This window comes from Halyomorpha halys, unplaced genomic scaffold (genome assembly GCF_000696795.3).
Source record: "Halyomorpha halys isolate HHAL.00 unplaced genomic scaffold, Hhal_1.1 Scaffold425.1, whole genome shotgun sequence".
Classification (NCBI taxonomy): domain Eukaryota; kingdom Metazoa; phylum Arthropoda; class Insecta; order Hemiptera; family Pentatomidae; genus Halyomorpha; species Halyomorpha halys.
The window spans coordinates 914163-939439 of NW_027114575.1; the positions used below are offsets into that span (position 1 = coordinate 914163).

Genomic DNA, 25277 nt, shown 5'->3' on the forward strand with positions numbered 1-25277 from the left:
ATGTTTCAGTATGTGAATTCATTAAATCCTTTGTCCATTTAGGTCTGTTTTAAGTTAAAAAGGCTTCTCAGTAGTAAGAGATGAATTTCACCTGGTTTATGACTGAATACAGTTTTGAATAGATCATTTTGTGGTAAAATTTTAGTATTGAATTTTTAATTTAATTTTTCTTTTGTTTTTCAAAGTTATAACATTCTTGAGGTTAAGAAAGGTTATTTTTTGGTTTAAACTAAATCAAGTGGAGTTTTGGGGATTTTATTTTAGAATCTTATGATTAGTGAGATAAAAGTAAATTGGCACTTAGCCAGTTACATAACTCTGTGGTTTTCTAAGTTATGTCAATGTCAAATGTACTAAAGATTGTTACATAAACAGTAATTTATGACAATAAGTAAAAATTCATTTAGTCTGATAAGGTATCGACCAATCATTATAAAAACTAGTTGTAAACTCTATTTATAGGTAGAAGCATGTGTGAGGCTTGAGAGGGACCATTAGTTAGTATTCAGATTTCATTCAATGCTTAGGTCATCTTTGAGGTTATAATGGGTGATGTTAAACAATTTTTTAAAGATGCAGCCATTCAAATTGGGTCTGGTGGTTCTGCTGGTAATTAATTTTGTCAAAATTTTAGCAGTTTTCTAACCTTTAAAGTTATTACAAATAATTGTTTTCAGGCTGCTCAACTTGAATGCAAATAATTGTTTTCAGGCTGCTCAACTTGAATGCAAATAATTGTTTTCAGGCTTTGTTGAAGTTTGTATTATGCATCCATTGGATGTTGTTAAAACAAGATTACAACTTCAAGCTAGGGTCCAAATTAACAGTCCACATCATTACAGTGGTATTATTGACTGCTTCACTAAAATGCAAAGGCATGAAGGAGTTTTTGCTTTTTGGAAAGGTATTTTACCTCCTATATTAGCTGAGACTCCTAAACGAGCTGTTAAAGTAAGTTTTAAAGTATAAAGTGCTATATTTAATTAATTGTTCTCTAACAAATGGTTTTATTTTAGTTTGTTTCCTTTGAGCAATACAAACGATTTTTCATGTTTGGATCTCCCTCAGCAACTCCAATGGTATTTTTAAAAACCCAAGTGACTACATGCTCTTGTATGTTATTTATTATCTACTAATAAAATCTTTAATCAATTTGTCAGACTTATTCATTGTCAGGGATATTTGCTGGAATCACTGAGTCCCTTTTTGTAAATCCTTTTGAGGTAGTTAAGATAACAATACAGTCTGACAAACGTCACGTTAAAGATGTACCAAGTACATGGGTTGTTGCTACTAGGATAATAAAGAATGATGTAAGGTAGTCTTATTTATTTATCTATTTTCTCTTACTCAATTAATGTTGTTTTGTTTTAACCCAATGGCTTCTATTTAATCAGGGTTTTGGAATTAGTGGACTGTATAGAGGAATAACAGCAACTTGTCTAAGAAATGGTGTATTTAATGGAATATACTTTGGCTTGTATCATTCCTTGAAAGGAAAGCTACCTCATTCAACTGTAAGATTTTTTGGTTTCTTTACTAGATTGTGATTAAATTTATAATACTATATATACATTCAATGATTGAAATTATCTAAATTTTTATTAATATCTTATTATTTGTTAAGTAATGTAAATATGATTAAACAAACATTATACTTCTTTTCTAAAAAAAAAAAAAATTGAATGTCAAAAATTTAGCAAGTTGGGTCCATGATACTCTTATTCCTTTAGATTAAATTATAGGGTCTTTCAAGATTGCTTCCAATGCTGTTTGTGCCTAACATAGATCTTGTTATCCTTATCTCTTATCCTTAAAGATTATGTTTTTCCTATTTTAACTTCAGCAATCACTTTTGGAAATAAATATATCAGTTAGGATCAACCTAACCACTTGCTTAGTTTATATTATGAAATTGGGGGAGGGGGGAGAGATCAACCTACAAAATTAAGTTTAATTTGAAAAAAATATATTAATTTTAAATCAACATTTCATTGCATTATTGAATATTTTTTTGTTGAGACAAATGATATGGTTAAAACACTTCTCTTACTTTAGAAATGTTATTTACTTTTCAATGGTTAGTCCTTCATTGACATAGAATTTCTATAGGTAAAATTTCTCATTTGTAAAATATGATTGGTATAATTTTTGAAGATATTAGTTTTTAAAAAAAAAATTTATTTTTTCCTCTTAGGTATGAAATCCAACCAAAACTTTTCTAATTTTCTTATATAAGCTCATCTTAGCACCTATTTTTCTGTTTCCAACGTTCTCAAGTACTGTTATTTGTGTTATTAAATTCAAAGTGGAAAATAAATTTATAATTCTGATCACTAATTAAATTAATATTTTATTATTAATGGAACTGATCAAAATTTATGTTTTTCACAATTAAGCTAGTTTATCCAAAAGTTTTTCAATTTCAGTAAGACTAGTAGGTAGAAATCTTCATAAAGTTTGATGAAATATTTTAATACATGATTTTAAGGTAGGACTAGATGATGAACAATTGTCTAAAATGTCTTCTAAAAGCTAATAAAGAAGTGGATGTAATTAGGTCACTTTAAGACACAACTTGGATGTTGAAAAATAAGAAGTTTTTTGACTAACTATCTATATAATAATACATAGAATTTCAAAACCAGTGAGTCCATTTTCATTTATTTTTCTTTGAATTGTGATTTAGTTGTTTTGGCAGGAAATTCTTGTACCTCATGATAATTCAGTAACAAAACACTGGTACAACTAGTAACAAGGCTCAGGGTAAGAGTATGATGAAATTTCCGATTGAGAGAACTTTCAAAATATCTTCCAATTTTTTATATAGGTCACATTCCATAGTATTACAGATGAATCAAATTTGTTGGAAATATAGTGTAACACATATTACCATATGTACCAGCTCTATGGAGCACTAGGCACCTAATTCTAATTGTTTTTGGTTTTTATGACTCATTATTGATGTCCAATTTACTTTTTTTAATAAAGCATCCCTTATTATATGTATATATGTGTGTGTGTAAATAAATGTATAATTATTACAAAGATATATATCCTGCAGTAGTGTGGGTACCTTTATAACATGGTTAGTTTTATTTCCCTTTGATTCCTGTTATAGGTAGGGTCCTCTGTAATTTTTAGAAACTCCATCCACTAATATGTAATTATAATCAATCAATTAATTTAAATTCATAAATGTTAAACCTGAAATAAAACATGAAAAAGAAAAACCATGTGCCCCTTTATATTTCGAGAATTTTGCCGGCTGGAAGAAAACTGGCACTATCATTGATTGAGAAAACTGCCTTATGGTCATTGAGTTAGAGATTCTCAAATCCTTACCTTAGATAAGCCAGTCTTCATTCATTTCAATGTACGACTAAAATGTATACATGTTTTTTTTGGCTGGTAAAATTCTTAGCATGTGAAAGGGGCCTAAGAGAGTAAAAAATAATTATTTCTGAAATCTAAAATAAAGTTGATTTTTTGAATAACTTAGAATAACAATACATTATTTGTACGATTCTATTCATTCATTTTAGAGGTAATTAAATAAGTTATATTCAAAGCAAAAATAGAAATTTAAATTAAGGCAGTATTAATTAATTAGTGATTACTGTATAGTTAGTAACCTACATCGTGCAGTTGTTTCTCAACACTATCTAGGTTTTTAATTTGAGCTCCTGAACTCATTTATTTACTTTATAACTGAGTAGTAATCTATAAATTATTCAAAATTAATTTAAAATATTTTTTTTATTCATTAGCAAAATCCAACTTACGACCTGCTTTATAAACTAAGTCTTGGGTTTATCTCTGGTGTGCTTGGATCTTGCTTCAATATTCCATTTGATGTAGCAAAAAGTAGAATTCAAGGTCCACAACCTGTAGATGGAGTTATCAAGTACAAAACTACATTTGGCACCATAAAATTAGTCTATCTGGAGGAAGGGTATGAAACTAGTACTTCTATTTCACTATCCAAAAATTGTTACAATTACATTTTAACATGAATATTTCCTAGATGGAGAGCCCTGTTCAAAGGTTTGCTGCCTAAAGTTATGAGGCTTGGCCCAGGAGGTGCCATTATGCTGGTGGTTTACGAGCATGTACATTCATTACTTACTGCAAGATTTTCAGATCAGTAATATTAGGTTATTTTGTAAGAATCTATTGATTTGTATGTACATATTTTGCATGGTACGTTTATTTTAGTAATAAATACTTTGATTAAACTTTCATTATAAAAATACATTCCCATGTATGCATATTTTTTTTTTATATCTTTGTATTTTCATCTTTATATAGTTGTGTAATTAGTTTAGTTCAAATTTTGTTTACTTAAAACAAAATGACTGCTAATACTATTATGATACCTTTCAGTTTGAGTTATCATAATAACTTTAATACCATTAACTAACAGTTAAAAGTAATAAATGAAGAACCTCTCATCCTCAAAAATAAAGCAAGAGTAGCATTTCAATTGGATTATCATTTTCTTAAATGAATTTGTTATACGTTAAATATTTATGGAAATTCTCAACCATGTTCCAAGTTCCGAGGAAGTTTTCTACAACATTAAAGTTGAAACTAGAAATCATTTTATTTTATTTATCCAATCAATATTTATTATTTCTCATGTTTTTATTGATATTTTTTTATTGGATTTTGGAGGTACTTGATGACCCAGGTGAATGAAATAAATGGAATAGTTTTATATCAGGATGGCTCGTATAGTAGTTAATATTGAGTTCTTATTAGAGGTGGAAAGAACCGTTTTATTGAAGGATCAGCTTAGGATGACTCACTAATCTTATGAATAAGTTCTCTCTCTTGGTTCACTGCTCAGGATAATGCCAGGGAAAGAGGGATGATAGCTATATTTTCTTAAATCGCCTTTCATAACTTCATTAAAAACAGCTGTCTGGATCATTTCATGTGTCAATCAGCCATCCCTAGTTTTCACTTGTATCAAGATGGCAGATAGTTTTATTACCACTCCAATACTCTTTGTTATAGTTATCATGTATTTTATTTCAAACAGCTGTAAAAAAAAAGATTTCTTGTGGGTATCTGGTTATCAAGGTATTTGACTTTTCTAGGAAACCTAGTTCTGTTATTCAACGTCCATTCCTAAGTAAATAATAATATCCACATTTTATTCTTGTTTAATTAGATTATAAATCTACATGTTCAAATTAAAATTACGGCAATCAGACTTCCCTATATAATATATTATTAGTTGAAAATAGTATATTGCTAAATTTGTTGACATTTTGGAGAAATTCATTCTAACCCTCAGAAATTAAAATTGCTATTTATACAAGGAAATTTCTTAATTCAATATATCATTATTTGTCACAATTACTAAAATTCGTAAAAAAAAAGTTTACTACATTTTAACCAGCTGTCTCTTTTAGGACAACTTTGTCCTCCTTGTTAAAAATTTTTAAGAATTTTAATTATCCTGAAATATTTACTGCAAAAGTCAAATATCAACTTTTCAGAGACAAAAAAGTTAATAAAATTAATTTTTCAACATATTTTAGTGTTTCCTTAAATGAGGTATACTATCTTTTGTAAGAATTAAAAAATAATTTGTAGAGAAAATTAAAAATTAATTATGCATAAAATTTATGCAAAAGCAGAAAGAATAAATATAATAACTGCAAATCATGTTTTTAGCTTATGTGTTTTCACAATTTAGCTGATGTTATATTGGTATTATATTTGTCTTACAGAATTTCTATATAATTATAAACATTTTAAATTCTGAAGGAAGGGATAAATACGCCCAACTATCATCCTGTTTAGCTATGTATTAATTTAAACTAATAAAGATATTAAATATAGAAATCTGATTGTCATAATTTCTAATTGTATTAAATAATTATACAATTGAGAGTGTATATTAATGACTGCATGTTAATCATCTAATAAACTGTAGTAAGGGGTGGGGTGATAAAATTATTGTTAGCAGTATTGTACACTATACAATAAGTCCATAAAAGAACATTATGAACTGTGTACTACTCCTTATATGAAATGGCTGTGAGCATGGGCTCTAACCCTCAGAATTAAATGATTATAAGACTCAGGAAATCAAGTAACTGCCAAGTGTACTTGTGTTTTTCTACCTTTTTTTTTAGTGGTGCCAAAAAAATATGTAACAGTTGTCAACTCTGGTATTTTATTTTTTTACAATATTGCTTCCATTTTGTTTTTCATAGTCTAATTTTGTATATGGTGTTAACTTTGTATTGTGCCCTAATTGTTAAAATAATGTTTCATTAAAAATCAAGTTCTTTTATGACTTAAAATTTATTTAAATCCCAAAATGTTGATAATCTGAAATAAATGACAAATTATGAATTTTCAGAAGCCTAGGTACTGCTCTACTTGATTAAAGTTTAGATAGTTTTATTCATTTAAATTTCATGTTATGAAAAAGTGGCTGATACAGTCTTTCAAACTTAATGCACATAAATCTAAATGGTAGTTAGGGATGTTACTCATAGTAGTTAATAGGACTTACGGTTTTTTTCTCCCTTCCAAATTGATAATGAAAAAGAGACAAAAATTTTTATGATATTAGACGATTTCTAAGAATATATCTCTCAAATGTAAGTAAATAACTCAAATTAAATATCAACATTTAAAACATATACCTTAAAATGTTTTAAATTTCTTCTTTCAATATGGTTCTTATACTGTGCATTAACAGTCTTCCTTCATACATTGTGAAAACTATAATATTTTTATAATTTACAGCTTGAGATTCTTGAAGTAAAAATGTTCAAATTAAAAAAAAAAAATAGGAAAGTATATGCAGAACAAAAATAATTTTTTTTTTTCTAAATTAACTCCTTCAATTACTTCCAGGATGTAAAACTATATGTTAAGTGTTTGTGTACTTTTATTGGTGGTCACTTCCTAGTTCTCGGTAAAATCAATACAGGTAAGACTTAAATTTATATATAACATATTTACGTAGTAATTCCTTTTTTACACACATGTTAATCATAATTATTTTGTGAAGCTTCTCTTCAATGAATGAGTACATTAATTAAAATTGGTTCATTTATCATTTCATAGGTGATTACTTCTTAGCCCCAATGAAAATTCTTGTGGGGCTTGAGAGTGTCATAGAAAGAGAGGGATAAATTAGTTTTCTATTAATTATCATTATTAAGACAACAAACATTATTTTACTTCATAATTTCGTATTTAAAAGGGAACCTTCTTATTTTAGCTATAAATAAAATTTTAATAAATGTATCCCCTAATATATATATTCCCCATCGCATTTTGCATTTTTAAACTGACCCAAAGTTATACTGATTATGTACTTGGCCAGTATTATTAAACCAAATTTATGCTTCATGTTTTGTGTCCATCCTGGAAGTACTCAACAGTTGAATTCTTAGGCACAGACAGTTTTTTATAAATTGATATCAAGAAAACTGTTGCAGAGGATTTCATGAAGGTAATAAAAATGGAAACAATTTATTTTAATTTTTGAAGAAGTTTGGTTGTTACACAAATTCTTATCACATGAATTCCCATCCTTCAACAATCTAATAACCCAATCATTAATTAATGGCAACACATTTGTTCCAAGTTTTCTATTCAGCAGTATCTTCTGATGTTGGGGGTTTCTGGTTCTCTTAAGAAAGCTGATTGGATATCAGAATTATATAAAAATATAGATTGATGGACTAGTTTAAATTTTTTTTTTAAATATATATAAATGTTGTTTTTAATTTTTTTTTTTTCTGATTATTTTAAATAATGAATCTTTGTAATGGACTGAAAATTTGAAATGTTATGTTTCAAGATTAATAAAATCCAGTAATAAAACAGAAAATTGTTATGCAGTGGTTTATCATTTAAATTAATTATCTAGTTATTAATAAAATAGTGTCTGGGAATCTTTATAACGAGCATATTATTTGTTCCGTGAATAGAATTTTCGAATTATAGGAAAAAAATATTAAAACCTTTACGGGTTTTGCTGGGAATATACGTAAAATGCCCTTAAAAACTAAGAATACCGATGCATGTGAATTAAAAATAGTTTCTTCCCCTACCCTAACCACGAGCTGCCAGTACCCTGGGCTTCTAGTTCCTCTTCTCCATGATTCAAAGCTACATTATGAAGGAATTCATTTGTCTTTTTTTCTTTCTTATTCCATTTCCTAAATAATACAATTAAGAATTTTTTTTCACTTAGTAGGAGCCTATACCGTTTCCTATAAACTTTTCCTTAAACTTCTTCCTTCTTCTTTATTTAAACTGTTCTCTGTCTGTTAATTTACGTTACACCGTGTAAAATCTAGAACAATTGCTGAAGCATTTTAAGTTTCAAATCTTTGCTAATTATTTCTGCTGAGCCAGGGTCAAAGGCGAAATAATATAGTAGGCCCTCAATTGTGCGTAGCTGAGGTGAGAAAGTGATGCAACGGCGTAGTAAGAAATACTGAAGTACTGGGTAAATTTTTGCTCAAACCCTTTTATTCCTTCTATCTTAATTTTAGTTTCACAGCCACACATTTATTTACTAAACAAAACTATCATCAATCTAAGCAGTCAAAATAGACCTGTATTTGTCATTGTAGTATCTAATAATAAATTTTATTCTCTGCAATCTCTGTATTTTACTATTACTAAAGTTGTGATTAGTAAAATACTGAGATTGCATACAATGACAAATACACGTTTATTTTTCTGCTTAGATTGATTATAGCCTGCTAAGTTTTATTAAATGTTTGGCGGTGAAACTAAAATCAAAATTGTCCCTGACGATAGCTGTATAATTGCTAGTAGGGGCTAAGTATTTTTTCAAACTAGATGCCAATAGCGGTTTCTGGCAAGTGGAGCTAGAGGAAGAATCCAGAGATCTTACCACCTTTCTTACATCCTTAAGCAGATTCAGATTCCTACGGCTCCCATTTGGGATGAGTTCGGTATCCGTGCATTACCAGAAGAAAATTTCTAATTTGCCCGAAGGCAAGAAAAACAATTAACCATATTGATAATATTCTGGTTTGGGGGCTACACGCAAGGAATATGATACGTGCTTAGAAGATGTATGGAGGGATCCACTTAAGGAAGACTGGAGGTATGATGAACTTGCAGAAGATGAGGCCTCTGTACAAACTATACTTGCAAGTAGACCTATTTCTGACCTTAAAGTTCGAAAGATTAGTCAGGCACAAAAAGAGGACATAACGATACAAAGAAGTAAAGAACATATTTATTGAATGATAGCAAACTCCAGGCACGAACATTATTTAGGTGATTCATTGAGAAGAAATAAGTCAGCAGCCTTGTTGCTCTAAGGTGAAGATCAAAATCAGACGTCGTATCTGCTTTTATCAACTGCAAAAGTATCTCAATTTCTTTAAATGTTTCATCAGATGCACTTCTGTCGTTTAAATGCACTTCAAAAATTTTTTAACTTCAACAAAAAACTTGTTATTTAAGGAGTATTCTCTAAGTTGGGTATAACGATACGATAATTCCTCTCTGTCAACTGTTACTTCATGCAATATGTCTGAATTAGGAGAAGTATAAATTCCTGCAACTACCGTAGGGTGTGCTTGTGTTATTAATTCACGCAGTTGAAGTATCTTACTGCTAAATAAATTATTTTATGAGCCCTAATTCCACGATTGTAATATTTCCTTTCATTATTGAATGGAAAGTGTTCTCGCTATATTCCAGCTTCTGGTACTATATATATACAAAAACTGACTCTTCAATATACTGCACTAAACAGTAGCACCAACTTTTATAGAGGTGAAGGAAATTTCTCACTTTGCAACTGTTTAAACTGCGCTACAAAATAAATGGGTATATCTGTCATAAAATTTTACATTCTGTTTTCCAAATTAATCTTTTAGACTCGTGAAATTAACTATAGCTGTATAAACTACATTTTTTGAAGTTGGAGACTGAGTGGTCTAAGGACAAAAATCAATTGTTGACGGAAATGTATAAACACTCAAATCTATACATGGATTTGCAAATGGTTTGTCTTTTGAGTGCTTCAGACATTTAATAGCTTTACAACCATCGTCGCAATATAGGATTTTTTTTCTCATAATTTAAATTTGTTAATGTAAAATTGTTGGTCAAGTTTAGCTCGACTAGTATGGAACATTTTTCTAGTTTTTCAATTTTGAAAAAGTCAACCACGGCCTCGGTTAACGAACCTTAGTTTTGGATTATTTGGTTCATGATATTTCAGAAAAGAAACCATGTCGGAGTATTTTTGGAAACTCACGCATTAAATAGGCCTTGTCGATGGATCAACTTTTCAGATCATAATCAATATACACCTTATGCGTGTTCTTGGAATCAAAACCACATCATATTTTTGTTTCTCTGCTTCCTGAGAAACACTTGTGTAATCCTTTTTTCTTCTTGCACCCATCGCTAAGCTTAATGAGATAAAAAACCAAGAGTTGATTCCGTTTCATACACATCTTCAACCTTTCTCTGTAATTTTTGTGATGACCATCCTAGTCCGAGACTTTTGTGGCGCTACAAACCATGCTATTCTCCAGACGGCAGATTAGTCCGATGTGGCACAGTTACCGAGGAGATCTGGATCTCCATAAAATTGTGAGAGTGACAAAACAAAAGATTAGAATTAAGAATTTTTTGAAATGAAACAAAAAAGGGATATGATTCTCCAGTTCATAAGTTAGCTCTCCAATACGCAGGACTTTTGGTGTTAAACGTGTTTACCTACCTTTTACACTACTAAATTATATTAATATTTTCATACTGACTATTAACAGAGTAAGATTTAACTTATTCAAGCTGGTGTACTTATCTATGCACATTCAATTTCCCAATTTCTAAAATATAAACCCATGGTGTTTAAAAAAAATTAAGTTAGTCTAACAAGTAATAATTAGAAGTTATTGAGAATCAATGCTTTACTTTATTAATGTAAAAATGTTTCATTTCCTTACTCAATTTTTGAATTGATACAGCATGTTTCCCAACTTCTTAGCTCAGCTGTGATAGCTGTCGCAGCGATCTCTGTAATCTCAGTTCAGTTGAATTTGTAGTGTGTGATGAAGCAGTGCTCTCTTTTGAGTAAATTTGACACATGATAGTGTCTCGTTACACTTATTGTTAGGTTTCCTAACAAGATGAGTGGATTTAAAGACTTGAGTAGCTCTTGAGAACCCTAATACCATGGGTTCACAGACTTTAGAAATATTGAGGCAAGGAGTATGGGCATCTTTTACTGGAGGGTGGTATTATGACCCACATCAAAGCATTTTCTGCAATACATTTCACCTTTATCTTTGGTTATTTCTGTTGTGTTTACCGTTTTCCATATACCTTGTGAGTAATTATTTAAGCTATTCATTTTATAAGCTCTCTAATTTAATTGAAGGGAGAAACTATTTGAAAATGTTGTTTTTATATCTTTTCTTTTGGTACCAATTTTTTTATTGCATTAAACTGATTTTGTTTTGTATGAATTTTAAATTCAGAAGCTGAACATGATTTTATTATTTGAACTCTTGAAAAATACCTTGAGGATTTGATCCTAAAAACACAGTGTCATTTTCTGTAGCTTAATAGGGAATTTGTTTTGGAGATTATGATTAAAATTATTATGTTACTTCTTAATGTTTATATGACGTTCAGTGACTTGTACATACTCAGTGTTTGTTAAATATATTCTATGATTACCACAACTAGGAAAGTTATTGCATTGATATTAATATTTTTTCAGTATCTACCACCTTCTATTGTTTATTGGGGTGGTTATTGCACAAGTGTTGCCATTCTTTTCACAATCATCAAACTTATTAATTTCTCACTTCATCGTATGTTTGACAAACCAGAATGTGTGGTAGAAGAACAAATAGATGACAAAGATCTAAGAAAACATCAACCTCATCATACAAGTACCCCACTGAATCCACCAAGGTATTAAATCTAATTTACCTAAATAGATATTTAAATTTCCTTGTGAGTTATTTATTTATTCCCGACATGATTCTTTTTTAAAAATAATTAAAGTAATTTGTTAATAAATGTTTTTGTTTACTTGATGTAGGTTATATTGGTATGAATCACCTGAGTAGGTCATACAGTACTTATGATTCGAAATTCAGTTGATTTGAATGATAATTGAATTTTTTAAATGATTCTAAGGTACAATTGTCATTGCATCAAACTGTTGCAAATGGCTTTTACCTTGGGATATATTTATAAAACTTTATTAATTTTTTTTTGTTTTCTTGAGATGTTTTAAATTTTATTGGTCTTCAATTAAATAGTGAATATAAAAATTAGTTTGATTCTTTGTTTAAAGTACTTAGCTTACTAGGAATCTTTGCTGTTGCCCAATGTTTGCTAAAAAAAATATTTATATTTGCTTTTTAACTTTTGATCAGTTTTATTTATTAAATTGATTGATTTGAAATAAATATATAGCGTCAATTCATTTTATTTATATACTTGGATGTTTTATCATATCAAGTGATATCTCATTTTAATTGATTTTCAGTATCAGTATTATTTACATTAAGTAGTTCGATTATAAAGTGAAAGATTGTAGTCAAATTTATGTCTATTAATTTAAATCAGGTGTAAAGAGGTCTGGATTACTGGCAGGCTGTACTTTTACAGAAAACATGAGCTTTTAGGCACTTAATTTGACCATCTAGACTATATTTCTGTTGAGGTTTAGAAAGTTCCATTTTATTATTACTGATTTGAACAAATCAGAGGTTGTTGACATCTTGCTATGCTCGCTCAAGAGATTAACAAACTCCCAATAGATTTCTTTCAATTAAGATCAGGGCATAAATTAATTTAAATACAAATGAGTTTATGTTGTCAGGTTGTAAGAAGAGAAATGTAGTCTCGACAATCTAATTCCTAAGTTCCACTTTTTGCCTCACTAAGGGCTGCTTTTTCCTTCTCTTGTTGATTATTTGTTCATTGTATAAAACTTACCTCTAAACTCCTAATTATTGAGAAAAAAAAATTGTCTACCAGTCAAGAAATTCTTGTCTATTTTTAGGATTTTATCTGATTGAGAATAAGATAGGGCTTCACTGTAAATTTAGCAAATGTTGAAGAAGTTTTATTATGAAAAAAATGAAATGGTTATGAAAAACTCTCCAGTTAGAAAGGTAGTCAAGTGAAAAGTTGGATGAAAGATACAAAGTCTATGGAAATTTTTAAGTGCTTGTATTTATTTTTTTCTGGTAAAATTTGATACATACTTTGTGTGAAACTCAGTCTTTTTAAGAACCTCACTAATATGTGTTTAATATAGAATTAAACCAATATTTTTCTTTGTAAGAATTAAAATTGAATTATGTTTATAATTATAAAAGAAATAATATTTTTTCTAATACACTAATTTATTTTTAAATTTAGTTATTTAAGAGATTAATTGTTTCCATTATTTTAATTATCATTATTAGTGGAAATAATTTGTTTCCATAAATGTAGGGGTAATCTTTTAGTACAATTTCTATCCTGCTTCACCCACTCTTACAATCCTCCTCAGAGATTGAAAAGACAATGGTCTAGTGATTTTATATAAATAGTTATATTGGAGTTCTGATAATGGCCACATTGCTCTAATCCTGAACCCATATACATTTGTAGCTATATCGACTTCACTGGTTTTCAGTAAATGCTATGTGCTCGCGAGACTAGCTCTGAAATTTCATGGAATTCTGATTTTCCTCCACAAGTGGTGAGGGAGGACAAGTCGAGCTCAGAATTTTTTAGGTTGATTGTGAATATGCAGTATATATAAGTACATCTGCTTTTAAGATAATTGTTTTGTTTAAAGTTTAATTGTTTACTTTATTATTTAATTTATTTATAATACAGAGGTAATGAACTCATTAACCACTATAGTTTTTAATTGAAACAGAATATAATCTTACTCAATCTTCAAATCTTTGTAGGATTTGAAGCCAGAAGAAAATAATTAAAATTAAATGATACATTAAAACAACTTTTTTCAAATCCTGTTGAACTAGCCATACTATTTGATGGATATAATGTTGACTAATAAGGAATAGGTTATGAAAAATTATCTCCTTATTACAAATTTTTAATCATCTCAGTAAAAAATAATTTACCTTTGGAAAATGAGTCATCTTCATGAGTCATTCATCATTTTTCAGTAGTGATTACAGTTTTTCTTTTTATTGTGATCTGACTCAATAAATTGCAACTACCGATTGGATTTTTTCTTAAACATAATCCTTTTAGAAAAAGCTCAACTGACAGTTTGTGATTGATTTGGAATAAAAAAAATTCAGAGGCAGCAATGGATGGCCAAAAAAATTCAGAATAAGATATGAACTTTAAAAAAAATCATAATAAATAAGTGGTTCGTAAAAAAAAAAAAAATGTGGCAGTTAATGATAGAAAAATACACTTGAGGAGTTGATTAAGAGTTATGAACCAGGAGACATCTTTTATGCTGATGAGGATGGACTATTTTTTAAAAGTTTGTCTAACAAGACTCATCATTTAAAGGCGTTGAATGTTATGTTAGAAAAGACAGCAAACATGGATTATCAGTTTTGATGGGTGCAAACTGTACTGGGACTCACAAACTTAAACCCTTAGTCATCATTTAGAAATGTGAGGAATTTTCCAACAGATTACGTGGCAAATAACTAGGTATGGATAACCTGTAATACTTATAGCAAATGGCTGAGAATCCTTGTCAGAAAAATAGTCCTAAAACAACTTCTAAACCTCTGCATCCTAAATTTCAAAATCAACAAACAGAAAAGAAGGTGAACAGTTACTTAGAGACTTTGAATTCCAGACACCAACTAATAGTAATGTTTGGGACACAATGTGAATGATAATAAAAGCATGAAGAGAAATGCTTTATTTGGCCATGATGCCCAAATACATTGGGTTGCTATAATGCACTGTATACCCATTAATCCATAACTGGATATATATTTACATTATACAAAAACATTTTCCTTTTTAAATCAATAATTGTATATACATTACATATAATATATTTTAACTATTTTTTTTTCCGTATTTAACAATTTGATTCTCCCTATTTCACTCTCTTATACCTCCGCTCTCCAGTGATCCACAACACACGTTTGATCTGTTATATAAATAAATAATTGCTTCAAGAAGAATGGATTTAAAACATAGACTGAAGATTATTGTGACACATAGACCTTTCAATTTAACTTTTCAAATACCATGTATTTTCCTTTATTCTTCATTACTCTCATCGTGTTTAGGTTACAAAAATTACATTGTAATTGGCTTATAACATTAACAGTGAAAGTTATTTGTGTACATGGTTTGTGCCTTTTTGTGTCAAAATATGTTAATATATTAACTAATTAAATCAATCTGTATCTAATTAAACAATGTATAGGACTAAAAACTACATAGTTTTGATTGTTAATGTATCTTGTTTCTTTTTACCAAGTGATATTTTCCCTTACATATAAAAATAAATTTTATCATTTGCTGAAACATTATGATTTTATTTTAGAGAAGAAGAAGGGATTGAAATGCAAGTATTGAATACTAAAAGATTAAGTATTGCTGGCACCAGTGCCACACCTGAATGTAGTCCTCCTGCTTCGTCGGTGACAGATAGCAATGATATTGCTGCTCAACATTTAGCTAGTACTATTGGCAAGTTAAAATCTATTTTGTTTATAATTTAATTGTGATATAGAATTTTTAACTTAAATTTTGTTTTTAGATCTCAAAGTTGATGTTCATAGAAAAAACAGTTCCGAAAGCAGTGATGGCCTATGCAGTTGTAATCTCAGAAAAGGTTTGTTATTTATTTTTTAACTTTGATAGGAGGTCTATTTGAATTTCCTATGATGTAAAAACCAACTGTGAATTGTTATTCACCTATCTTCAATATTAAATATTTTTTGAACATGGGGAAAAGAGGATTCAAAATGAAAATGAACTTCACTGTTCAAAAATAGATAGTCCATTATGGAAAGATGGAACTTTCAGCCTTATGCACCTGATCATATTAAAGCTGAGTTTGTCAAGATTATTCTGAAATGTCATCTGTCCATTTGATGAATCTGACTTTAGATTCCAGAATGTCATTCCCCATCAAATAGGTGAAGGGCAACACTTTGTGCAATTCTTTCATTTTTCATAGATTCATGTTAAAACGAGAATTTACTTTAATTAAATTGTTTTAACATTAACCATTAAACAAACTGACTACCTAAAATATTAGGATATTAAAATTAAATTATAATTTATATTTTTAATAGAACTTTACCAATATACCATTAAGTAGGGAAAATATGTTTTAGAAAAAAATTCCCCAGAATATAGGTACTGAATTTATATTTTAAGGATGAGTTGATATAGGGCTTGGTGTTAAGCACCGTTGTTATCAGGATGTTGGTGGTTATTCCATTGTAAGGAAAAACAGTCTTAGGTGGGTAGGATTAAGATGGGGTCCTTGAAGTGAGGTTAGTAGGTATCTTGATATCAGCATCTGGTATAATGCAATGTTGTGTGCAGCATGTGGTACATGCAGTGTGCAGTGCACTGTTCTCAATGGATGAAAATACTAGAGGAAGCCTAGTTCCATCCTTAACAATCTTTCATAAAGTTATGTAAAAGGAAATACTGTAGGAAAGGAAAAAAAAAAATTGTTCTTTTCGACCACAACCCTGACCATCTTCGTATTACATACATATATATATGAATATTTTATATTTGAATTAAATTAAAATCCACCATCTTCATCACAGTATTTGGACATAAGTGTTGTTAAATTAATTTGTTGGATGCTCAGACTGTCTGATTGTCTTTCCCAAAGGGAACAACTAAGATAAGAGTGATAAGTATTGGTCATTTTTTACTTTTTGGGTTCAGCAAATTTACTGTTACCATGAATGCTATTTATTATTATCCATATACCTCATATATGATTATGAGATATCATGTCTCTTTGGAATAAAACATTTAATTAAAAAAAAAAAATTTATTTAGTGTTTATATTCCAGGTAATTTTGTCTAAGCACATGTTTCCTACTTCCTGATATATTAGAAATAAGAAGTCAAGTTCTTTGAAAAATAAAAATTAAATTTTTTGAATTGCCTTATCTTTCAAGCCAATCAATCAGTTTGTTGGTTAGTTAATGAATGTTGAAAATACAGTTTTATTAAATTGAATTCTTGTTTTAACATTAATCTGTGGAAAGCATAATATTATATGTCATAAAGGTATTAGCATTATAATATGCGCCGAAAAAATATGATTATTTTGGATTGAGACCTAATGATATATACAAATACAGCTCCTGTAATTTACTTATTATTTATTCACTTTGTAAATTAACCTGAAAATATGAGAAAAATCAGGAGTGTAAAAAAAAAAAAAAAAAAAAAGCATTAATATGATATCGATTTATTTTTAAATTAATCACTGATGAGGCCTGATAATAATGTAAAAATTAATCACTTGCATTATTATTTTTTTTAATATTATTATTATTATATAAAGTGAGGACCACTGTGGTTTTCATAATCTTGAGAAATGAACAATTGATTTTTAAGTGTTTAATTACTAACTAGAACTTATTGCCCGGCTATTGATGCTTGTTATTATTTTCTGGATGCTTAAAGTTAGGAATTTGAGGGAACTTATTTTTATTTTTTACCATTCTTTATACAGATACGGATATAAACTCTGAATAAAAAAACACTTAATTTTATGAATAAAACAAGAGCTTATTTTATACATTCTATATTTTTGTATTTATAGATTCAGTGGCAAGTACCAGTTGGATGAATGCTGGTAGCAGTAGATCTCTTAGTCAAGTTTCATTGCATCGTGATTTGGTGGGCCTGTCTCTTTTTCTGTTATAATAATTTTTTTTTTAAATTTTGTTTTAGCTTTCCAATTAATTTTATAATATTTCATTGCTTTTCAGAGTGGAGCAATGAGTTTATGTGCTGGGATAGGAATATTGGAAGGAGCAGAAGGAGGTGATTTATTCGCTGAAGATAGAAGATTTCATCACCGTCACAAAAAAAGAAGGGGACGCCAACGACTTAGTAGTATGCATGTTTTTTATGACTTCATATTCTATATTAAATTTAAAATTTACCTTTTTGGAATAAAAAATTTGTAACATAGAAGTGTTTAAGATAAAAGATTCTTTTCTCCTTAAAATTAATTAAATAAATGGAAATATATTCATTTAAAAGGACGATGGTCCCGGTGAGATAAAAAAATAGTAATTAAACTATATAATGTAAGCCAATGTTACTTCCTTGAAAGCAATGTCATTTGTTACCAAACTAATGTATGTAAAAGTGTAATAAGTATTTTTCATGTCCTGAGGCTCTGCCTGTTTTAATTAATTTTCATGATTGTAAACTTTTTAATCTAACAATACAGGACAAGGTTAATAGCTTATGCTGTTGGTTGAGATGTTGAAATTTAAATATATATATATTTTATTTAAATGGAATAGTACACTTAATAATAGTATTGATCTTTGAATTCTTATATTTTCTTAAGTATGCCTAGTGTTTTTTATTGTTCTTATCATATAGGAAATATTGACACTTAATATATTATTAATATTGAATACCTCCATTTATTTAATATTCTTTATTTACAGTATATAGAAATGTTATAATATTGGCTAATCTTAAATTCTTTTAGGTAGAAGAGCTCGACTGCCACGCAGTAGTGTTGATGAAGAATATGATGGGGAGACTTTGAGTCCTAGTGGCCTTGATTGGCTTTTTCACAACACTGACAGTGAAAATGAACGTCATCATCATTGTAAGTAATTTCTCAGATGATGGCTAGCTTCTGTTATTTGACATTGAGGGTGGTAATTTGTGATAAAAAATAAATAATGATATCTAAAGAATCTTTCATGGAACTATATCCGTTTTTATGAGATCAAATCAAACATCTGGTCTCAGATCTCCAATGATCATCATTAGAATTTTTAGATTACTTTTGAAGATACTAAATAAAACCTCAAGTCTCTCTAACAGCAAGTAATGACTGATCAGTGACAGCAAGTAATGACTGATCAGTGAACATCTAGTCAATTTAGGCATCATCCAGGCTGATACTGATTGAATAGGACATCTCAACAGACTAACCAGTTAAATAATACCTTGTCTGTTAACAGCTCGACAGAATCTACTGTTATAGTTATTATATAATAATAGTATTTCAATTATAATATTATAATTGTTATATGTATGGCTCAGGATGCTATTGTTATATGCTAGGCTCAAAGTAAGAATTGTGAGAACTTTCCTGAAATTAAATAAAACCAATCTCAAGTGGTTGTAGTTGATACTCCATCACTCCAGGGAAAAAACTTTTTTTGAAAAGATTTCAATATAATATGTGATAGATCGTTTTCCTCTATACCTTTCATTTCAAATTTATGTTTAATGATTAGATAAAATGATGGATTATAGTTATGACCAAATGTAATAATATAATATAACTTAAAATGAGTTTGCAATAATTTAATGAAAAGTTGAAATTTAGTTAGTTTTGATTTTAAGAAAACAAAAATAAGAAACATTCCTGTTAAATAATAGTGAACTGAAATTTAGAGTGAAACAAGTTTATGCTAGAAATGCTGAAAAAAATACAAGTAGTAGCAATGGTTTATTTTATACATATTAAAATTTTTTATTAAAAACCAACTTCAAATTTAAAGCTAAAGGGTGGTAAGACTGAATAATGAATTAAAAGTGTGGAAATTTAATAAGATTAACTCAAATTAAGTTAGGAATAACTTAACTTTATCTAAAAATAAAATAATAACCAAGGACTATTTTTCTTGTAATAAATGTTTTTGATGGAGGACATCTAAAAAGACAATATAATCTGAGGTGTTTTAAAGTGCTTATAGTTTGTTTTAGAGATCAAGTGATCTAATAACAGTCAAGTATAAACCATTAATAAATACAAAATATAAACATACCATCTGATGAACGGAAATTCCTAATGCTGGTATATACATGGCAGTTACAAAAATTGCAAATAGTAAAGACATTTTTAACCAAGACTAAGAAAGTAGACTGAATGAAATATTTTATTAGTTTAAAAATTTCAATTTTTCTTTTGTTGTTACAATTTTTAATGTATAGTATTTAGAATTTTATTAAGATAAAGCAGTTTATATATTCCACAAGTTAAATCAATTAACCTCTTTTTTGTATCCTACAAGTAAAGTTTCTATTATTAAAAAAAAAAAATTAATTTGGTCTCATTTCTATTGTTCATGTTATGAATTCATGATTTTATATAATTTTACAACCACAATGTAATTATTTTTCATTTGTAATATAACCATTAAAATCATCTTTTTTAAAAAAAATTAATATAATTTTAACTAAAACAGTAAACATTCATAAATAAAATATAATTATATATCAAATAAATTATAAGTTAATTTTTGGACACCCTGTTCATTGCAAATAAATGTTTGATCACCAATATTTGAATAAAAATTAAGTACCAGATTAATAATAACTAGATATAATAATGGATCCTAACTCCTTATAATAATGTAATAATAGATCCCTTCTTATGACCCTAACTCCCTAAACACTGGTGTCACTGACATTTTGCCAACCCTTCTTATACCATCTTGCTGTGTGTGACTTTTCTATCAGACTACTATGCCAATTTTTGTAAAAATTGGAATAAAAGTCACTGATTACCCCAAGATGATACTTGAAACCTTGACATTATCATTCACCATTTTGTTTCAGAATGAATACTATATGTTGTCAAGACTAGATAAATATTATAGGTATTGAAAATGGCTAGGTGCCTGAAACTTTTACCTGCTTAATTGAAAATTGGAAGTTATTAGGATCTGTGTGCTTAGAAATAAAGAGTATACAAATAATTTAATTTTATTTTTTGAAGTATTTTCAGAATGACGTTCAGACATGCTTTAAGGCCAAACAACAGATTTTTTTGGAGTTATTAAGTTATAAAACATGTTTAAAAATCAGAAATACCACATTTTGCATGACAAAGGAAATTTTTTCAAGAACATGTTATTGATATTAAGCATCTATATCTATTGCTCTTTGTGTACAAACGGTAAAGAAATATAATATTTTCATGGATTAACTTGATCCAGCAAATTTTAATTTATTTTTATTTTTTATGTACCTACTTTTTTTTTTATTCAAGTTTTTTATTATTTTTCTGTGCTACTATAATTTTGTAAAAAAAGAAAAGAATTCTATTTTTTTTATTTAATGGATTATAGTTTTATGTTTCTTTTTAAAATTGTGTGAAACATTGAGTCCTGTATGAATCATATAAGTTTTTGTCCTTATACATATTGCTTTTCCTGAATTTTTTTGCTCTGAAATAAGAGTTGGTATAGTAACTCTTTCTGATATTTTGAGTGGTTTGGATTATCATACTTTCACTTTTTTATGAAATTTAGTTCATAAAAGTTTTATTCCTCCAATTTTTTGACTTTTGTATATATTTATTTATTTTGTGATGAAGGTTGCTTTTATATAACTGAAATATTAAAAACTTTCTTTGCTAACAGGTAGTATATCAATTTAATTACTAATATGTATATAATAGAAGGTTAGGGAAATTTATTGATTTAAAAACTCTTTGCTATTGCTGAAGTGTACTTGTACATCAATAACATTTACACAGATGAGTCACGGCATTTTGGGCTTTGGAGTTACACATTTTCTGATGACACACTCTCAGACACCTCCCTTAGTTTATTAGATCAGCCTCGTAAGTTAAATTTAATTTTTTTTTTTACTTGTTTCTATGTTCTTCTCATTTGCATGACGTAAAAAAAAAAAAAGGGAGTCTTTTGCTTTTAAGGTACTTGGTTTTGTATTTGATTCTGGGGTGTGATGGTCTTATAACATATTAATGTTGTAGATTGTAGTCTTTTAAGGTGTAGGTGTTGTGTTCTGTCAACTTCATTTTTTTTTTTTCAATCTCTTGTAAATGTATCTAACTTTATTTTTAATATTATATTACTGTTAACAGGGAAAAATCCATAATTTATAATTTATTAGTTGATAAACATTTACATTTCGTTGCTTTTTTGAATTTTCTATTACATGTTTGGTTACAGCTCCGGAAGAAGAGGAAGATGGTGAATTACCTCCTCCCCAGTTGAAAACACCTCCACAAGAGCAATGTATAATTTCTAAAACTCTGAGCACACCAGGTCCATTTATTTCCAATTATTATATTTTCTATTTTACTTTCTAGTTTCTGGATAATAATTTCAAGTACATATTTTTTTTAAATATTTTAGTGGTTGGCTGCACTTTAAGTGAACGGCATCGCATCAGAAGGGGGCGGCTTAAGCATCGACCACGTCAAGCTTTAGCTCTAGTGCCTAGGCATTCCTCTGGTTAATAATATTTTTTTTTATTGGTGTGATATTACAGTTTTATCAAAGCTTGGTTTTATTATATTTGATTCTATTATGGCTCTATATATAGATATATAATTGTGTGTACAATAATTTATTAAAATATTACAATTCTTTTAAATTTTTAAAGATATTTAATGTGATATATAGAATAGAACGCATGTAGTATATATGTAGCATTTATAATTTATTTGAAATCTTTCTAGTTAAGTGTAATATTTTCCATTTCTAATGATACTGTTCTATTTCAATTTAAACTTTTTCTATTTTATTATGGGCCATAATTCTTGTTACATTGCCGCAGGCTCAGTGTAAGGGTAAACATCCTTGTTACCATAAATCAATAATTATTATTTTTTGACAAAACAAAAAACTAAAAAGTCAAAAGAGAAATCCCTTAGTAAAATTAATCAAAGAAAATTTCTGTAAGTGCTACAAGATTTAACAGGATCTGGCCCACCCTGTTAATCTTGTAGATATTTTTTGTTATCATGGATTGCATTTATGTTTCTGTTAGATGTTTTGCCTGGATTGTTCTGATATGGTTTTACTATTGCTGTTTGTAACTTAACTTTCTAGCAAATTTTCAACTGAAAATAGTTACAGAGGCTGTACTACCATACATGTTCGCCCCCACTAACCCTTACTATTTTTGGAATTCTGAATGATTTTAACTGGATCAGAATAATGGCTTGTGGTTTATGTTTTGAGGATATTGTTCATTTTCTAACCTTCTCTAGTTCTTTGCCAGTGTATCTATCCCTGGCGTTGCCAATGGAATGGAATAGTTTTATAATTATGAGAGATAGTTGACCGTTGGTGATGAACGAGGAGAAGATGGTTGGGGGTGCGGTCAATGAAAAACACAAATAAGTTCGATTAACAATAGTTTTATAGTTCCAGGAATTATATTTTAGGAATTATAGTTTTAGGAATAGTTTTATAGTTTCAGGACTGAGTTTCATATAAGAATATGTCATAATTTGATAAAAACAACTGTCATTACCAATCAATAAATAAAAAATGCCTCAATAATGATGATTGATTTTTGTGGGAAATCTAATTCTAAAATAATTTCGTTCTGTAGTTTTTTTTTATTTTCCGCAGTGTTGGCACCCAGATGGTCAAGATTTTTGTGTTATTTTACTATTCATGCCTTCAGATCACGTTGGATCAACAAAAAAAAAAATTTCATCCCAATGGAAATTCCTGAGTTAGGTGTGCACTGGAGAAAGATAAAAAATTGAAGATACTCTCAAATTAAAGACCATATGCCAGTGCTATTAAAATCACTGTATAAAATTATAAATATTGAATAAATGGGATTGAACATGAATTACACAATATTGGTAATACAGTTAGAAATCTATTTATGGAGTTTGTTGGTTTCTCCCTCAAAAAGTGATTCTATAAAATACCACAATTTTACACTTAAATATGCACCCTCTACAGTATGAAGAGGTGATGGAAATTTCATTTTTTATTACTAATTACCTCAGTGATGGAAAACGTTCAATTATCAGTTATAGTTTTCAGGTTATCAATGATTGAAGTTCTATAAATAGTTGCCCACATCGCCAGTTCTAGTTAGTACTGTAATAAGGAAAATTGGACCAGCTGTGACTGAAGTTGCGACAATTTATTTCACCCTGATAAAGTTTCTGTTGAGGAAAAATGAAAAAGTCTGGTTCAAAGGCTGCAATTAAGATCATCATGATTGTCCTAGAAAGCTAATTGCTAGCTAAGTGTGACTACAAGCAACTCCTTCAACTTAAACAGCACTTAAATGTGTCATAAGTTTAGTTTATTGGATTTGTATTCCTAGTCCACTTATTTCTATAGAAGAAGTTAACAAAGGAATGAACAAAGATGCTCTACTCATCGGCTTAGTGTGCCTTACTGAACTGGTCTCCTAAATTCTGAGCTGCAGGAAAATTCTGGTAGGAGTTAAACAAGTACTTACAGAGATTTTGTTCTGGCAGACGATATTCATTTATGCCAGTATTGTGTACTTGGATATAATATAATTCAGATATATATTCAAAGAAATGTTTTTTATTCTGTTATAAAGAGATTTTGTTTAGGAAATAATACTACCTTCCAAACTGTCCATAAAAGAAAGTTCAGCAATGTTATTATAAAATCTATACAGATGAAGATACATAGCGACAGCATTTGTCTATTCGGAAAATCCAGTTCTATCAGACATTAGAAATAATTAAAAATCATCAGACTTGCTGATAACTGAAAGATTTATGTTGTATCGGGCTGATAGGGATTTCCTATTGGAAGAGGCTATTTGAATCGCACCAAAAAAGATTCAAAATCAAATTTTTTTGTTGCCTTATTGTTTTTTTTTATATAGAAATTTCAAATCTAGAAATCATATCAATAAACACCAGATAGCATGAATATCTATGAAACCTGTGCCTGTAAATTGGTAATAAAGGCATTTAGTTTTGTCACATAAATATTTTCTATAGGTGCCAGTTATATCATCTATTGAAATAAAGTAATTGTTTATGTTAGGTGCGAGTGGTGAAAGCAGTAAACCTGATGATGTAAATAACAACAATAACAAGAAGAATGAACTTAGCTGCCTACTTCCTGCCCAGCCATCTGCACCTCCATCAAGGTGACCATTAATTAAATTAAAGTTTTTATTATTAGGTAAAATTTGTTAAATGATTGTTTTCATTCCGTTTATTTATTTTAGAAATAGGTAAAAATTGCAATTATATAGTGCATAAGCTTTAATTCTTTATATAGTTGTATATTAATTGCATTTATTGTTGA

General features: G+C 28.8%; 2 protein-coding genes across 8 annotated transcripts in view; both read left to right on the forward strand.

Moving 5' to 3' along the window:
- The first annotated feature begins 2 nt into the window (after nt 1-2).
- Nucleotides 3-4284, forward strand: LOC106682576 (mitochondrial 2-oxodicarboxylate carrier). Of its 6 annotated transcripts, none has more exons than XM_067051737.1 (8): nt 3-133; nt 463-609; nt 746-951; nt 1017-1079; nt 1161-1313; nt 1398-1517; nt 3771-3955; nt 4028-4284. In XM_067051737.1, the coding sequence occupies exons 2-8, from the start codon at nt 546-548 to the stop codon at nt 4149-4151; spliced, it is 915 nt and encodes a 304-aa protein (XP_066907838.1). In that variant the 5' UTR covers nt 3-133; nt 463-545; the 3' UTR covers nt 4152-4284. The 6 variants fall into 6 exon arrangements, with proteins under 6 accessions (XP_066907838.1, XP_014278986.1, XP_014278983.1 ...); XM_014423500.3 differs by lacking the exon at nt 3-133 and adding an exon at nt 201-350; XM_014423497.3 differs by lacking the exon at nt 3-133 and adding an exon at nt 206-391.
- Nucleotides 4285-11070: 6786 nt separating this feature from the next.
- Nucleotides 11071-25277, forward strand: part of pcx (pecanex) — a 36168-nt gene continuing 21961 nt past the window's right edge. Inside the window, exons 1-11 of one of the 2 annotated variants that reach the window (XM_014423514.3) lie at nt 11071-11370; nt 11768-11964; nt 15554-15699; nt 15770-15844; nt 17816-17892; nt 17985-18111; nt 18725-18847; nt 21737-21823; nt 22176-22271; nt 22362-22460; nt 25011-25116. In XM_014423514.3, coding sequence (XP_014279000.1) covers nt 11218-11370; nt 11768-11964; nt 15554-15699; nt 15770-15844; nt 17816-17892; nt 17985-18111; nt 18725-18847; nt 21737-21823; nt 22176-22271; nt 22362-22460; nt 25011-25116 — 1286 coding nt within the window. In that variant the 5' untranslated portion in view covers nt 11071-11217. The remainder of the gene's footprint in view (nt 11371-11767; nt 11965-15553; nt 15700-15769; nt 15845-17815; nt 17893-17984; nt 18112-18724; nt 18848-21736; nt 21824-22175; nt 22272-22361; nt 22461-25010; nt 25117-25277) is intronic. The other variant, XM_014423515.3, reaches the window with a different exon arrangement.